Raw genomic sequence first — 15,533 nt, 5'->3', positions numbered from 1 at the left:
GCAGAATCAGGCTCATTTGTTTGGTATGTAGCAACACATTACTGAGGAGCATGAGTCAGAGAATAACTATACCTTGCTGCTTTAGGATTTTTATGAAGGAGAAGCACCTGGCATCACAGAATTACTTCTCTAAAGCTGCTCCAGGAAGCACCTACTGTCTTCAGAACCAAGTATACCAAGCAGCAGCCCACCTGACTGGGGAAGGGTGACTGCAGCTAGCAAGCAGGGCAAAAGCTGCAGTCCTGTCCCACAGCACAGCTCTTTTCTAAGAGCCTGAGGCTGCCCTAACATACAGCGGTCCTCCAAATCGCCAGAATAAAGGAATAAGCAGCAGCTTGTCAAGCATGGGGTGGAGCAGGGAGGCTTTTCAGCCTAAGAGGAAACGGAGCCAGGAGACTCTGCATGCAGCTCCCAACCTTTGCAAAGACAGCAGCTTGGGGAACACCCCCCAGATGCTTCCACCTGACAAGACCTTCGGCTAGCAAGAAACACCCCAAAGAGCAGAGCAGCTTTGCCCCAACACTTGAAAACGTGCTATTTTCACCAGGGAACACGTCTCTTGCACTTGGTGGGGTAGAAAATTTCACATAGTCTCTAACGGCGTGAGTCCGCAAAGCACTGCCACGTTCCCGAGCCTCACAAAGACACTTCAGTACCACCGAGGCCCGGGCACGCTCGGGGCTGCCACGCTGTGCCGCGTTTTCTTTCCTCTCCGCCTTCGCTCCAGGTGCTGCCCCGTACCCCGCTTGCCTCGGGGCCCCAGCCCGGACACCGGCGCTTGGGAGGCACGCCAGCTCCTCAGGCCTCCGCGCCTCGGGGGTGCCGAGCACGGCGGCGAGGAGAACGGCCGCCCCGCCTCTCCTGCCCACAACCAAGATGGCGGCGCGGGGACCGCGCCTGCACGAAGCCGCTCTACCCTCCCGCGCCCGCCTCTATGACTGGCGGCGGGCGCGGCCACGTGACGCTTTCAACCGCGCCGCGCGGGACCTGCGCCGGGAGGGAGCGAGGCCGCGGCGGGGGTGCGCGGGCGATCAGGTGACCCCCGCCCCCACCCCTACCGCCGCCGCCGCGCGCCCGACTCCTGCCTCCGCGGGGCCGTGCGGGGCGAGCGGGGCCCCCGCGGCGGGGGTGACTCCGGCAGGCCGGGCGGAGGGGCGGACGGGTGGCGGGCCGGGACCCGGGGACTGGCGGCGGGTGGCGGCGGCGGCCTCCGGGGCAGCGCTGCCGGCGGGCCGCGAGGAGGCAGCCTGCGGCCCCCTGTCACCGCCGCGGCCGGTGTCCCCGCGGCGCCGGGGGGAGCGCGGGAGCCTGAGAAATGCGGGCGTTTGGCTCAATTCCGGGCTCCGCGCCTCGGGGACGCGCCGGCAGGTGCGGGGAGCCGGCTGCTGCCCGGGGAGGGGGACCGGGGCGGGGGGGACCGGCGGCGTGCGCGGGCCGAGCGGCGGGCGGTGTAACCGCGGGACCGTCCGCAGCGAGGGGAAACGCGTTTTGCGAGTGGCGTTGAAATTCAGCCACAGTAAGGGGCGCGGGGAGGGGGTTGCATGGTGGTGGGGCTCGGTCTGCTGGCAGTTTGTTTGGGACACCCTGTCGCCAAATTCTGTCAAGCCCCCCCGAGGTGATTCTTGCCCGCTGGTGTGGGGGAACAGGCACAGTGAAAATAAACAACGCCCCGAAGTTGCTCAGCCAGTAGTTAGGTATGATATTACAGCTCAAGGTAAACACCAGCCCTTCAGCCAGCGTGGGGATTTGTGGCACGCTGGCCGTGGCGATGTGCCGCAAGCACGCAGGAGCAGGGAAACCCGACGCTCACTTTTTGGTCTGTCTTGTTAAAGCCACCAGAAACAAGTTCTGCTTCACAGTGGCAATGAGGCCGCCAGTGCTTTTGGAATACGTCAGTGATGTTCAGAGGCCACTGCAGGCCTTGGTACAGAAACTGTAAATGTTGAAAAACATCCCAACGTGGCAGTGAATTTGAAGGCTGACAAGTACGCTGTCCTCACATCCAAGTTAGCCTTTCACATGGTACGTTTTATTCCGCAGGATAAAGGTGTACCCTTTGCATTAGGCGAAACAGTCACAAGTGACATAAAGCATAAAGACACCAATATACAGCGAACGATTCTGTTGTGCTCTAGCTAATTCAGCTTTCCTTTCCCATAAAGGACTCCCTCATTCATAGCTTGGGCCAAGCAGTCCTAGGATGGACCGTCAGCTCTCCTGCAGGCACTGAAGTGACTTCGTAAACACTGGCCGTGAGCCGAGGTCCTTGCACAGGTGATACTTCTGCTCAGGTAAGGGCCCCGTGTCAGCAGAGCATCACCCAAGTGCAGCCGTCCAATGTAGATCTCGGGGGGGGGGGGGGGGGGGGGGGGTGTCTGGCCACTGGCGTTATGATCTAATATTACTGTAATTTAGTGGGACTAAGTTATTAACAAAAGCCTTATTTTAACGTCAGAGCATTAAGTGGTTAATTGTGTTAACAGGCACAATGACCTCAGCCTGCTTTCCCATAGCAACCACACCATGAAAGTCCTTTCAGGGACTTCTTTAGTAAGCAAAACAAAAAATGGGAGCACTCGTCTATAAAGTGTTATTCAGCCTGGAAAGTTTTCTTTTAAGCCAGGAAAGTTTCAGCAGGTAAAACAGTTCAGTGGAGTATAGCCACAGCTCGCTCTCTGTCCTGCAGATCTGGCTTTTGAGAGTTTTCCTGTGAGGCTGTGTGTTAATTGCTCATTATATCCCAGGGATCTGCACTTCTCCAAGCACAAGCACAGCCACGCGCACGCATACACACACAAAGCTACGTGAAACGTGCTCTGTGCTTTCTCATAAGTTTTCAGAGGGAGCACAGTGAACCACCCCTGTCCCATTACTTACTCGCTTAAGAATAACTACTGAAACTTGAGCTAAAGGAACCTTCTCAAGGTGTTTTAGTCAATCCCTTAGCCGGATCAGATTTACCTGAACTCTCTCTAACCTGTTCTGAGAAATATCCAAGGCGTACAAGACCCATCTGTTTCCACTTGCAGAAACCTCAAGTCATTGGTAGGCAAATTTATGATCTCATAAAAGTTGATATACGTTTGAATGGCAGTTCCTCTTAGCTCAGAAACATTTTCCTAAATTGCTCCCCTCAAGTCTATCTTGTTAATATAAAATCCAAGGCACAATGAATCATCACATTGACCATTTGAGAATGATTACTGAAATTTGAGTTGAAAGAGCCTTTGGAAATGACCTAGCTGTATGCAAGCATTTCAGATTTTCACCCTTTTTTTTTTTTGAAGGAAGGCAGATTCATATGAATTGTACAAAAAGAAGCCAACTTTTCTTGAATATAGCATAAGCAGATATTTCAGACACCACAAGGATAATGGTACTTTTAGGGGGCTATTATTTCTGCAGCTGTTTCACAAAAAAACCCAAATTTGACATTAACATGTTAGGAAGGAAAATGCAAGGGTGATGGAGGTTACTAGGTTCTCAGGACAGACGGTAGGGTGGCAAACTGTTGAGCTGCTGGCCAAAGTATCTAGTACAGAAAATGAATGATTTTCACATTCACATTTTGAGAATTGATACCACTTTTCTCTGCCTGAGGTGAGGAAATACATATGCCACGCAATATTATGTGGATCAAGTAAGCACTCCTGATACTTCAAACCAAGCCTGTCCTAATGAGATGACATACAGTGCTCCGCTAATAAACCCTGGTGTTTAAAGACTGAAAAGTGACAGGGATTTCCAAGGGTTGAACGTCTCTTGTTCTGACAGTGCAAAACTGTGAGTCTCTAGCTGAGAGCAGACCAATAGGAACACCATTTCTTGACTGTATGTTTTAAAAAAATAGATTCTGTGCAACATGTTAAGCAGAGCCCACATTATAATGACAGGAAATGCAGAAGGACTTTCATAGATATGTTTGAATCAGCTGACAACTACTAAAGTGATCTTAAAATCCACATTGCAATTATGGCTGGAAGTTTAAAAAGATGGTAACACCTTTTCAGTAAAATTGAGCTCTCAGGAGACTGATTTCTCCTGCGTTTGGGTTTTAGATCATTCTGTGCATTATAAATGACTCCTCCACAAAACTGTGCACATAGGATAAGCCCTTCTAGTAAATCTCCCCTTTAACTATTGCAAGTCACCACTAGAAAAAACATGGCATTTGAAGGTATAATGCATAAGGTGTTTTGGTGTCCTGAGTTATGTAATTCTAAACTTGGCTGTGTGAGGAGGAATATGCAGCAATATCAGTTTATTCCTTGAAGAATCCATTTTAAAATGTTTGTACGTAGGTTTTTAATCAGCTCCCTCTATTTCAAGAAAATACCCACCAAATCTGAAAGGCCGAAGGACCTTCAGGTCTTGTCTTCCCCAAGCTTCATTCGGCCAAGACCATTGTGCACTACAGATCCCCCAGACGTTAAGTTTTGTAAGGACTGTTTACTGGGGAATAAAATCTCTCCCCCATGGCCATAAATGATCAAATGCAAGTGCATTTGTCTCTCTTGGTGCCTCTGGTTTTATAGGAGCAGAGATGGGTTCTTCAGGTGAAAGGGCAATGGCTAGCCCTTGAAGAAATACTTGATCACCTAGCTGCTTTCTATCCTTCAGTGTAAGACTGTGTTTTTGTCATTTAAAGGGTTTCCTTTCTTCAAAGGCATGCTAAAGGTGGCAGCTTGCCTTCCCTGGATGTAAACCTTAAATCCGAGTGTGCTGGTGGATGGATTTGTCTGAGATGCCAGAGAGAATTTTTACCCAATAGTTAAAACCTGCTGCCTTCTTTCCTCTCATAGACAAAAGGAAATAGCTTTTGTTCAGATACAGCATGGTAACTCCACAGGAAAATACCTGAATATTCAAACACTTCGCACCAGCATTTCTTGTGGTTGTCAGAGGTTGGGGAAGGGATTCAAGACCAGTTAGTGACTGGCTGTAGCTACGATACTCCTGTTGCTGAATTATTTTTTTCTGTGTTTCTCTTGTCCCAGTCTGACACTTGCCTGCAAGTACCTTTGATTAAGGAGATGAGTGACTTTGCCTGTTCTATTGATCAGAATAAATTACCAGCAGCTAATTTATGGACCTCACAAAAGTGCCTTTGACATGGTGAATTGTGCTCTGTTGTTCAGGTAATTGGGTTGTCAGGAAGCGTTATTGGTTACTATACAGTTATCTCGTATAGAACATTGGCCTGTTTCATAGAAATGGACAAAATCTTTTTTTAGACTTCCAGTTCGCAGAATGTCATGAAGACTGAGTAAGAAGGAAATAAGCATTCTTCCTCATAGTAGTGACTGCAGTAAGAACATTTTGACTGGTATATGTTGATGTCCCACCCCTGATTTCTGTTAAAAAAAAATTACTTTTCTTGTACTTGCAAGTTCAGGGGGCTTGGTGGTTGCCAGCATTTGCAGATTCAGCTTAAAATGGGGGGAAGATGGGCTGCTTAGAACAGTATTCTTGCCAACAGTGAGATTGAAAATCCTATAATTGGCTTTTTGATGTCTGAGAAGGATAGAAAAAAGCTCACCTTTTTTTCTGGGTATATTGCAAAGATGACAAACATAAACTTGGTTCTGTCACACCACTAGAGAACACACAAAACACACAGAAACAACAAATGGCCAGTGGGAAGGTGTTTTTACTCGTGATTGTTTTAACAGCCAGCTTCCACACTTGCAGGCCATGACGTCTGCAAAAGTGAGAAAAATGCAAACAAAGGATCCTTGTGAGGCTGAAAAATAAAAGCAGAACAGGAGCTCAGGAGCTCACTTTGGGTGTTTGTGTGAAGAGCTCCTACCTGAAAAAGTTTGGACTCCTGTTTTCCTCTAATGCTGTGAAATGGGAATTTTCTAATTGAAATTACAGGAGGCAAAGACATTTTTTAGCTTAAGGCAGAAACAGCAAACAAATAATCTTTTCTGATGATGATAGAATCATAGAATGGTTTGGGTTGGAAGGGACCTTAAAGATCATCTAGTTCCAACCCCGCTGCCATGGCCAGGGACACCTTCCACTAGAGCAGGTTGCTCAAACCCCCTTCCTCTGGCTGTTTCTGCACATGCTATGTTTGAATACATGTATATTGGTCATATAGTGGCATGGCATTTTTAACTCATTGTTCATTTCCCCCAAGTGAGAGGCACATGTAAAGAAGGTTTGTTTTCTTTTTTAGTTACTGGATCTAGATCAGTGGGAGAGTTGATATTAATAGTAGCTGCAGGAAAGTCTAGGTGATTAGATGGCTTTTGTGTTTAGCTTTGAACACAGCGAAAATCAGGGCAGTTCTTCTATATGAGTATGTCTCACTGTTTGTGTCCCGCTGCTGTGAGGTTCTTTCCGTATTTGTCTCCTTACTGCCCCACAGGAATGGCACTGACACAGGGATTCAGTAAGAGATAGTCCTTCAGGTAGCAACACCTGTATTTGTTCAAAGCCCTGAAGAGTAGAAGAGCACAGACTGGGAATATTTGATGGGGCATCACTGCAGGGATATGCAATGGGGGATGCTATATACCCAGCAGAGCACTTTTGCGTAAGCCTGTGTCACAGCTTTCTCCCTCAATATCAAGAGTCAAATCCTTGGAGCCTCAGTGTGACCATAGCCAGAGGCATGTCTGGCTGGCTGGGGTGTGCTCCTCTGGCCAGCCACAGAGGAGTGCATGTGTGCTCTTGGCACCTGCCATGGTGGCCAAGCGCAGAGCTTGAATAGGCCCCGAGACTGCAGATGGACCTGCCAACAGGCTGCTGGGCTTTGGTTCTCTCTAGGTCCTGCAAGAGCAGTGCTGAGTGCCGTGGCATGGTTTTGTTTATATCCTGCTAGCTCTGGAAGTCTCATCTCGGGAAATGCCAAACCTTTTTGATCCCCATGGGAACATGGGAATTGTCTCTCAGCAACCCACATGACTGCTCCACAAGTTCTGTGTCAAACAGACGTGGTCAGGTCCTGGTGTGGTTGGAATGAGGGAGCTACACTGGTGGGAGCATGATGACCTTTGGAAGCTCTCTGACTGATGACCACATCAGTTTCTCTATATGCAGGGCTAGTTTCTGCCCTCGGAAGAACTCGGTGCTTACACCAGGAGTTTGTCCACCTAGCAGCTTTGTAGACCCTCGGGGGGAAGGAATGGTTGAGGAGCAGCTTTTCTCCACCCAGTTCAGTCCAGGCCCAGTACTGATAGCTGAAGGTGGGCTGTGGGCAGCCCCCCTCTGCCATTGCTTCTGTAGGAGCTCTGTGATTCTTAGAACTCCTCTGAGTTTTGGGTTATCAAGCGCCCCTTGTTGCAGCTGCATCAACTGCAGAATAGCTCATTTACCAAGCACAACAATGGGCTCCTGTTTGGGCAGGATTCCACTGGCAGCCCGTGCCTGACCTGGAGACCTTTGATATTTTGGCTGGCAGACTAGTTGTCTGTGCCCTGCTTGGTATTTCCCTGTAAAATACGCTCTAGGTTGTCCTTTCTTTAGGAGACATTACCCTTCCTCCCACTCATTCCTGAGTCCAAGCATCACTGCAAATGCTCTCAGCTGGACGGTCCACCTCCTCCTTCACTGAGCATGCAAACCCACTACCCGCTGCTTCCTCGCCGGACAGCACAACGTTCCAGCTCAGGTGTCTCTGAGGTCCAGCAGCTGGACACATCTGCATTTCCAGCTTTGCTTCCTGGAGAGGACTTTTTAAATGTACAGTACAGCTGCATACTACCAGCATCAACATGAGCAGGAGAGGCCCAAGATATTGGGCTGCTTCAGGCTGGTATTTCCACTGGATCCTTATTTTGCTGGGTTTTGTGGATATCTTTGCCTGCTGTTACCCAGGGATGACAAGCCATATTGGAGGAGTTTGTGAATTGTTCTGATGGGAAGACCACACTTGCCTATACCATGCCTACCTTTTGATCTTGATATTTTGATCTACTTCTTGCCTTTGAAATTACATGGAGTTTTCTTTTTCCTCCTCTTTTTTAGAGAAAAAGGTTTAGAGAGACATGGAGCTTGAAAGAATCATTCGCGACACACTGACACACTTCATCCAGTCCCACATCCCTGCAGCAGACCTCAGGTATGTTGAGATTGGAAGATCCAATATCATTGTTCTAGCTTGATCTCTGCATTAATTGTCCCTCTACACGTTATACTGAACTCTCTAGCTTTCCTGTACTTTGTGTTGCTTTTCCTTAACTCAGATCCAGGGTGCAGGTAATTTGTACAGGCTCTGATGGGAATGCTTGAACAACTATCGTTTAGCATTGCAATCTAGCAATGTCATTTCTTTGACGACTGAGATGATTAATTTCCTGTCCAGTAATGCACATTGGAATATGGGATTCCCTTCATTCCACAGTGCTCCCAAAGGGCTTTCTGAGCAGCATAATGCTATGTCAGGGCTCTCCCTATTTTGAACTCTGCTTGTGTGCAGAGATACAGCCACCTTGAGGCTGGAACACAGCAGCTGTTTTTGCAACTGGTGGCAGCAGTGACACAAGTGTGGAGAGCAGCAAGCAGAGAACACTGCATCCCATAGAAATTGCAACTTGACAGAATATGATGAGCTCACCTGAAACACCAGTCAGCATAGAAAAGTCAGGGTTTGAGCACTTGGAATATTTTGGTTAGCTCAGCTGAAGCACCTACAGGAGCACAGCCACTGGGCACATGCTGGGGCTTTCATTCAGTGCTGCCCAGGAAGCAGGACGGCATGCAATATTTTATCTGTAAATGCTTCCCACTCAACCAGTGACCATCTGCTATCTGGCTTTACGGTGGGATCTGCTGATAAGATACAGTCCACATAGGTCCTTCTGCTGCTGTATTAGAAAGACACAAGGTTAGGGGGAATGGGAATGGAGAGAGGGAGAGAGAGAAACAGACCTGTTGACCCTGCTGCCATGTCCTGTGTTCTGTCTCCAGTGGGATGGATGATGTTTTCTTCTCTTATATCACGGGTGTCCTGGAAGAGCTGGGCTTACCAGAGTCCTCTGAGGAGACTTTTGACATGGACACATTTGTGGAAATGATGGAGGCATATATCCCTGGTTTTGCAGAAATCCACAGGTATGTGAATGTTACTGCTTTGTATGTGCATGTCATGCACTAGGGGCCTGGACCCAAGCCCCTCAGTACCATAAATTCTTTTGTTAGACCCAGTTGAATATGTATTAGTAGAAAACCTGTGCCATTATGATTAAGTCAGTCTTTGCCTGAATACACAGATGCTAATCCCAGTATAGTTTGCAAGTAGGTCCTTGGCCATCTGAAATACCAGTTTATTTTATTGGGCTTCCCATCAGCCTTGTCTTTCTATAAAGATGTAGCCAACTAGGATAGGCTACTGCTTTTATTCCTCACACTAGTTATGCAGCTTCTGTCTCTTGCAGTGGGGATGTTTGTGAAATGATGTTCTCCCTCTCAGAAAGTCTTGGTGAAGCTCGCAACAAAGGTGAGTTACACAGACAACTTCAGCACAAGAAGGTATATTCTGCACATGGTTTCAGTCTTAGCGTTTGGAGTTGAGCAATGTCACAGGATAAAATACAGTGTTGTTTGTCACAGTTAGGATCTCATAAGGTAGCCTGAATTGATTGACAATTTTTTTTTAATGTTCAGTTGGATTTTTGATATCAACACATGGGAGGTTTGAGTCACACGGAATACTGTCCAAGTCATACTGGGGTGAAAAACACTTGATCAGATCTCCAAACACCTCTGTTGAGATCAAATCCAGAGTAATAAGGAAGAAATAGCAGATACAGGGCTGCTTGTTGAAATTCTACTGTAGGTTAATTCTGAAAGTGAGGATTTCTGCCTGCCTCGGATAGCCATCTAAGTGACACTACCACTGGGCAGCCCGTGTCAGGTACATCATCAAATAGAGAATCCAGCTGATTACATATATCACTTCTAGACTTTGAGCATCCTCAAAGCTCACTTCCCATTCACCCATGAACCTTGGCATGGATACAAAATCAGCAATGATGTGCTCTGGCCTGCACTACACAGGAGTGCAGAAGATTACACTGTCCCAATGGCCCTTTCTAACCTCAGCATTCACAGATCAGCTGGATTGCTATATTAAATCAGCCCCAAAGGTATTTCCCACGAAAGAACAGACAGCTGAAGTGCCTGGATATCAAACCTTTCAGGACACACCAGTCTGGGTTTTGCTTATCTAGCAACATCACTGCTGTCTTGCCAGAAGGCTACACGGTGTACAACAGGCAGCCCCGTCTTTTATCTTACTTGCTGCTTGCTTAAACTTGACAAAACCTACTGCTGTGCTCTGGTCCCCTGCATCCTACCCTTTGAGGATCCTGATGTAGCCAGAGTGTGGAAGGACAGCACCATACCAGTTTTAGAGAGGACAGAACAGAGGTGAAATGATTCTTCTTACAATGACACAGAAAGAGCCTGTAAAGAGAGATGCATCAGAGTAACCTGATCACAGGATGTCCTGGCTCACATACAGCCTGGGGACTACCAAAGTGTATTCCCAAATTTAAAATTAAAACCACACCTACTTCAAAGTTAGAGCAAGCACCAGGGAATTCTTAGAAATGTAACAAAAATACGGTAAGTATCCATAGCCAAAGTGCTAGAGGGCTGAGAATTGACAGGTAGAATTGAATTCGCAAGCAGCCCACGCCTGGTAAGTCCTGGAGATGCAGCGCTCCAGCACTTCAGCATGCACTATCACTGCCTTCCTGCAGGTCAGTGTGAGCAAAGCTGCAGCTGTCCCCGGTGAGGGCAGGAGGAACAGTAGTGCTTCCCACTCTTGTCACTTAAGAAGGGATTTGCTTTGGCACATGATGCACTAGCAATCTAATGCCAACAGGAGCTCTAGCCTTAGTGGGACTGTTCCTCAGAAGATATCACTATGTCTTTAAGAAAAACCAGGCCAAAAGGCTGTGGAAAGCGGGAGTGAAGCACCCTCTGAAGACCTGACCAAGGGCCAGGAGCCTGAAGCTGGAGCCTGCAACGGGGAAAGGCTGCGCACTCCAACAGATGGAGCTGGGGCCCAGGTATGAGCACCCTGCAGAGGAGCAGGAGCACTGGTGACAGTCACCCAGCACTAGGCTACCAGCACCACCTGAGGGCATTTTCTGGCTCTGGAAGGAACCACAGCGTAGGCTGTGACACAGCATCACTGGTATCTGTGATCTTCTCCATTGTATGGCCTGAGCAAGACTGTGTCAGTAAGTGGAAGAAGAAAATTACGTGCTGACAGAAGAGTATGAGCCATTGCTGTGGCTCGTGCTTTCCAGCCACTGGAAAGGATGAGCCACAGCGACGGCTGAGAGAGCCTGTCCCAGTGCCCTCAGAGATCCTACAGCAGCACCGTGGGGATGCTTCTGCAGCACTAGCCAGGCTCCACCCCACTTCACCCTGTTCCCCTAGCCTCACTCCACAGCTTGAGCTGGATCACCATTTCTTTCCCCAGCTATGATGCAGTATCTGCACAGGAAGCAGTCACATCTGGGTGTCAGTCCCGAAGTCACCGGTCCCACCCTCAATGACCTTCTGTGCTGTGCACTTACTGGGCTGTACAGCACTGAGTCATTGGCCCAGCGGTCCAGATCCTGCAGCACCATTCAGCATGACCCATGCTACAAGCATTGCAACACCTGGCAGATCCCCCCACACTCTGCTTGCTGTTTTTCCAGTACTGATCTCTTCCTGCTCTGCAGTGCAATCATTCTGTGTCCATAGCCTTCTAGCAAATGCTGCTGCTGTGCATCCTTCTGATGTAGCCACAGGTCGCTGTTTAACAGTCCCTTCCCTTTCTGATCAAAGCACATAAAACTTCAAGCATTTGCACCAGTGTCCAGAAAGCTCAATCCTAAGGAGACACATAGCACGGCCATGCAGATGAGCCAGTTCGCAGCAGCCCTACTTTAAAGAAATTTGAAATACAGGGGGAGGAGGTTAAGGAAGAGTGATGCTTTGTCCTTGCAAAGATACAATCCCCTGTTAGCTTCAGGAATGGGATTTAGTCACACTTGTAAGGAGAGCCTTCAGCTAAGGGCAAGCTGAATTTCCTGACAATGCAAAACCAGAGAGGCCCTCTTCAATAGCCCTCTCCTCACTGTATCCCCAACTTACCTCTGTCTCTTGCTCCAACTAGGAAGGCGATGACTTGAAGGATGGGGTAGAGCTGCTACTGGAGATGTTCCCGGCCTGTACTGTGAGCCAGGCAGAGAAGGCACTCGCCATGGCCTTGGGGAACTTGGAGGAGGCAGTGCAGTTAATTGTGGAGGAGAAGGTGGAAATTGGCCCAGCAGGTGTGAGCATGAAGGTACTGTACTTTGTGCTCGGTGGCAGCAAGCCAAGGAGCAGGGCAGAGCTCAGGGACACACATGTGTCCCAGCTGTCTGCTGCAAGCAGCAGCTTTGACTGCAGGAACTTTCTGCACAATGAGCCAGGAGGATCACCCAGAGCAACAGCCCCTCTCCCTTCCTCGGCTCTCCAAGTACAGGCTGTACCCCCAGCCAAGCCAGCACCCCAGTAGAGGTGTGGCTGACACCCTGCTTCCCATAGGGGCTGGAGTGCTGCATTAGCAGCTGGGCTGACCAAGCTAGCAGCGGAGGTAGCTGTACGCCCCACGTGTTGTGCTACTCACACACCTGCCTTGTCTTCTTCCAGGAACTGGCACGGCCCCGCAGAGCACCCAACCACGAGGAACTAAAACAGGTTATCCTACAGAAGTAAGTACCCAGCAGCACAGAATCCCTTATTCTGCTTCCAGGAAAGGAAGAGGTGGCAGTTTGGGGAAGGTCAGAATGACAACGTGGTCTATAAAGAACTTGGGGTGTACAATGCTTAGTAAGGATGCTGTGAAGCTGATATGGGTATAACTGAACACATCGAAGCACAAATACAATCAGGTGGGGAAAAAAAACAGGTTTGAGTTCCTTTTAGAGCTCTGGCACAGAAACAGGTTACCTGCACCAGCTGGGTCACAGTGCTGGCTGTGTGTGAGGTTTCAGCCTCCTACAGGTATAGTGTAAATCCCAGTACTGTCAGCCGAGGTACCAGTTAAAGGCTCAAGGCACAGACATCATGCTGCAGCTCAGGTAAAATGGTGACTTTTAGAACTACAGCAACTCATTCATACCTCCATCCTTGGAGACAGTCCAAACAAGGCTAAAGATATCTTTAAGAGACTGCTGGTACAGCAGCACTGGAAAGATTAAATCTCAGTTGCTGAAGGTGTGAATTCAATACATTTAAAGAAACATCTCTGAAGTCCCCCTGTGGACTTCTTGGGAATGAAAGTGGCTTTAGATTGGTTTACCTTTATTCACTTCCAAAAGCATTTAATTCTCAATAGGAGAACCACAGTGTGGTTTCATCGATCTGCTTTAAGATCTCAGCTTTCATGAGCATCCTCCTGCGGGCATGCAGATTCCACATGTCTATCCAGCCATGTCTTTTCCACCACTTTATATCCTCCCCTATGACAGAATAAACAGTCAGTGGGCTAGGGAAGATAAAGCAAGGCAGAATGGCATCCAGGCAGAATTAACAATCCCTATCCTTGCCTGTCTCCTGTGCAGGCTTGTTTCAGAGTGACATGCAAGGGAACAAAAAAGCACCAGCTGCTAGTTACATTTCTGGGAACTTCACTTTAATGACATTTTGGCAACATCCTGTACTTTAAACATCACTCAAGCACAGGTACAGAGAGCAGATCATCATAGCTGCAGGTACACAGGAGCAACTATACTAACTACTATGGGAGAAGTCATGGTCAGCTGTGCTGTCTGCCTGCTAAACCAGCACCAAAGTCTCAAGAGTAGTAACTCAGCAGTACAGCAAGCAAATGCTTGGGCCCTGATGTTTCAGTCACATAGGGAATAAGGTCATGCTTTTATGAAGTTGCTTCCAGCACAGACCTGTTTCGTAGTCAAGTAGTAGGTGGAGTGTGAAAGGAACACCATCTCTTCAGGGCAGAAGCAGCCAGCTTGGTCCTGCAGTCTCACCTCTGTCTCCTTTTGCTCCTTCTCAGCCCAAGTGATGGCAGCCAAGCTGCCCCAATGGCAGAGCACACCAGACCTCAGCACCTCTCAATTCTGCAGGGACTATCAGCATTCTCAACAGCCTGAGTTTTCAGTACCCTTCACATACGGCCAAGGATGCTACTCCAGGAGAATCCTGCTGGATTCTCACCAGAAGGATGACACTTCTTGCCCGTTTCATCCAGAGGGGAATGTTAAGTGCTCCTAGCTGCAATCTAGGCAAGTAGGACACATTGCATAGCCACAAACCAGCCAGGGGAGAAAGGACATAGGCTGTGAACAGCCCCAGGCAATGCATGTTACAGTGTTCACTAAATGCTTCTTGTGCTTCAGATACATGATGGTGGATAGTGCAGACGATCAGAAAACACATCGGCCAGCTCCACCCAAAGAGGTAAGAGCAGCAGTCCCAGCTCACCAGCAGTTTGTCCTTTGGCTACAAGGTTTAAAAATCAGACTGCAAGTCCAAAAAGCAATGGGGCAGGCCAAAGGCAGGACTGTTCACAGAGCCTGCTAATCAGCAAAGAGGGAAGATTAGCTTAGCTGAGATGCTGCAGGGTCTGTCACTTCCTACCATTCCTGACTAGCATGGCTCCTGCTCCCCCCCCCATCAGCTTCATTCCCAGTTTTGGCCAAGATTCCAAACTCAAAGGATGGGTAAAGCAGCCCACCCCAGTCCTCCTGCGGCCACCCCCCAGAGAACAGCTCGGCTTCTGCTCATCCCCTCCCTTTCCCTAGCAGTGTGGCTGTCCATCCACTTGGTGTTAATGTCTTTCCTTTGCAGGCTCCGAAGAAGTTGATCCGCTATATTGATAACCAGGTGGTGAGTACAAAGGGGGAGAGGTACAAAGACATCAAGAAGCCTGAGAGCGAGGAGATGAAGAAAACCTACATCAGCATCAAACCAGCCAGGAAGTACAAGTTCCACTGACAGCCAGGTCCTCCTGCTCTTCAGCCTCCACCTCACCAGCCAGGCACGGCAGGATGGACACGTGGCACTAGGGATGAGGGGACTCCTCCACCTGCCACTAACTGGAACTAACCTGGGAGCCAGAATACTGCTTTCAGCTTCCTCAACTAACCTGGCTGACAAGGAGGAGATTTCTCTCCTTGTGTAGCTGTCCCTCTGCCCCCAGGGGCACACCGCAGTGGCTCTCTGGGGCCTGGGCATACTCTGCTATTCCTTGCATGGGACATTTTTAGATCTAAGATGTGGCTTGTGCTTTTGCAGCAAGCTTTTTACAAGTCTGTGTGCACTGTTGCTTTAAATTGAGTGCCAGTGTTAATAAAGATGATGTGAGTTGGTGTGTAGTTCAGCCAGAGCATGCACATGCTTTACAGACACTGCCTCCAATCCCTCCTGGGGCCAAAGATAGGAGCAGGGTCATCCTCTCTTCTCCTAATTACTCTTCATCACATTCACCACAAGACATGGCTGCTGTTTCGTTAACCACCTAGCAGATACAAGGGCTGAGGCTGAACTCCAGACCAGAGCTAGGCTCTCCCTGC

At 48.7% G+C, this 15,533-nt stretch overlaps 1 protein-coding gene across 4 annotated transcripts; it reads left to right on the top strand.

Annotated features, from left to right (window-relative positions):
* Window positions 1–920: 920 nt before the first annotated feature.
* On the top strand, window positions 921–15,335 carry CUEDC2 (CUE domain containing 2). Of its 4 annotated transcripts, XM_052798636.1 has the most exons (11): window positions 922–1,035; window positions 2,163–2,291; window positions 4,998–5,138; window positions 7,978–8,071; window positions 8,920–9,063; window positions 9,387–9,448; window positions 10,894–11,027; window positions 12,131–12,301; window positions 12,649–12,710; window positions 14,358–14,418; window positions 14,809–15,335. In XM_052798636.1, the coding sequence occupies exons 4-11, from the start codon at window positions 7,998–8,000 to the stop codon at window positions 14,953–14,955; spliced, it is 855 nt and encodes a 284-aa protein (XP_052654596.1). In that variant the 5' UTR covers window positions 922–1,035; window positions 2,163–2,291; window positions 4,998–5,138; window positions 7,978–7,997; the 3' UTR covers window positions 14,956–15,335. The 4 variants fall into 4 exon arrangements, with proteins under 4 accessions (XP_052654597.1, XP_052654596.1, XP_052654594.1 ...); XM_052798634.1 differs by lacking the exon at window positions 4,998–5,138; XM_052798635.1 differs by lacking the exons at window positions 922–1,035; window positions 4,998–5,138 and adding an exon at window positions 1,203–1,368.
* The last annotated feature ends 198 nt before the right edge of the window (window positions 15,336–15,533 follow it).

This window comes from Harpia harpyja, chromosome 10 (genome assembly GCF_026419915.1).
Source record: "Harpia harpyja isolate bHarHar1 chromosome 10, bHarHar1 primary haplotype, whole genome shotgun sequence".
Lineage (NCBI taxonomy): Eukaryota > Metazoa > Chordata > Aves > Accipitriformes > Accipitridae > Harpia > Harpia harpyja.
This window is presented reverse-complemented; position numbering and strand designations above follow the sequence as displayed.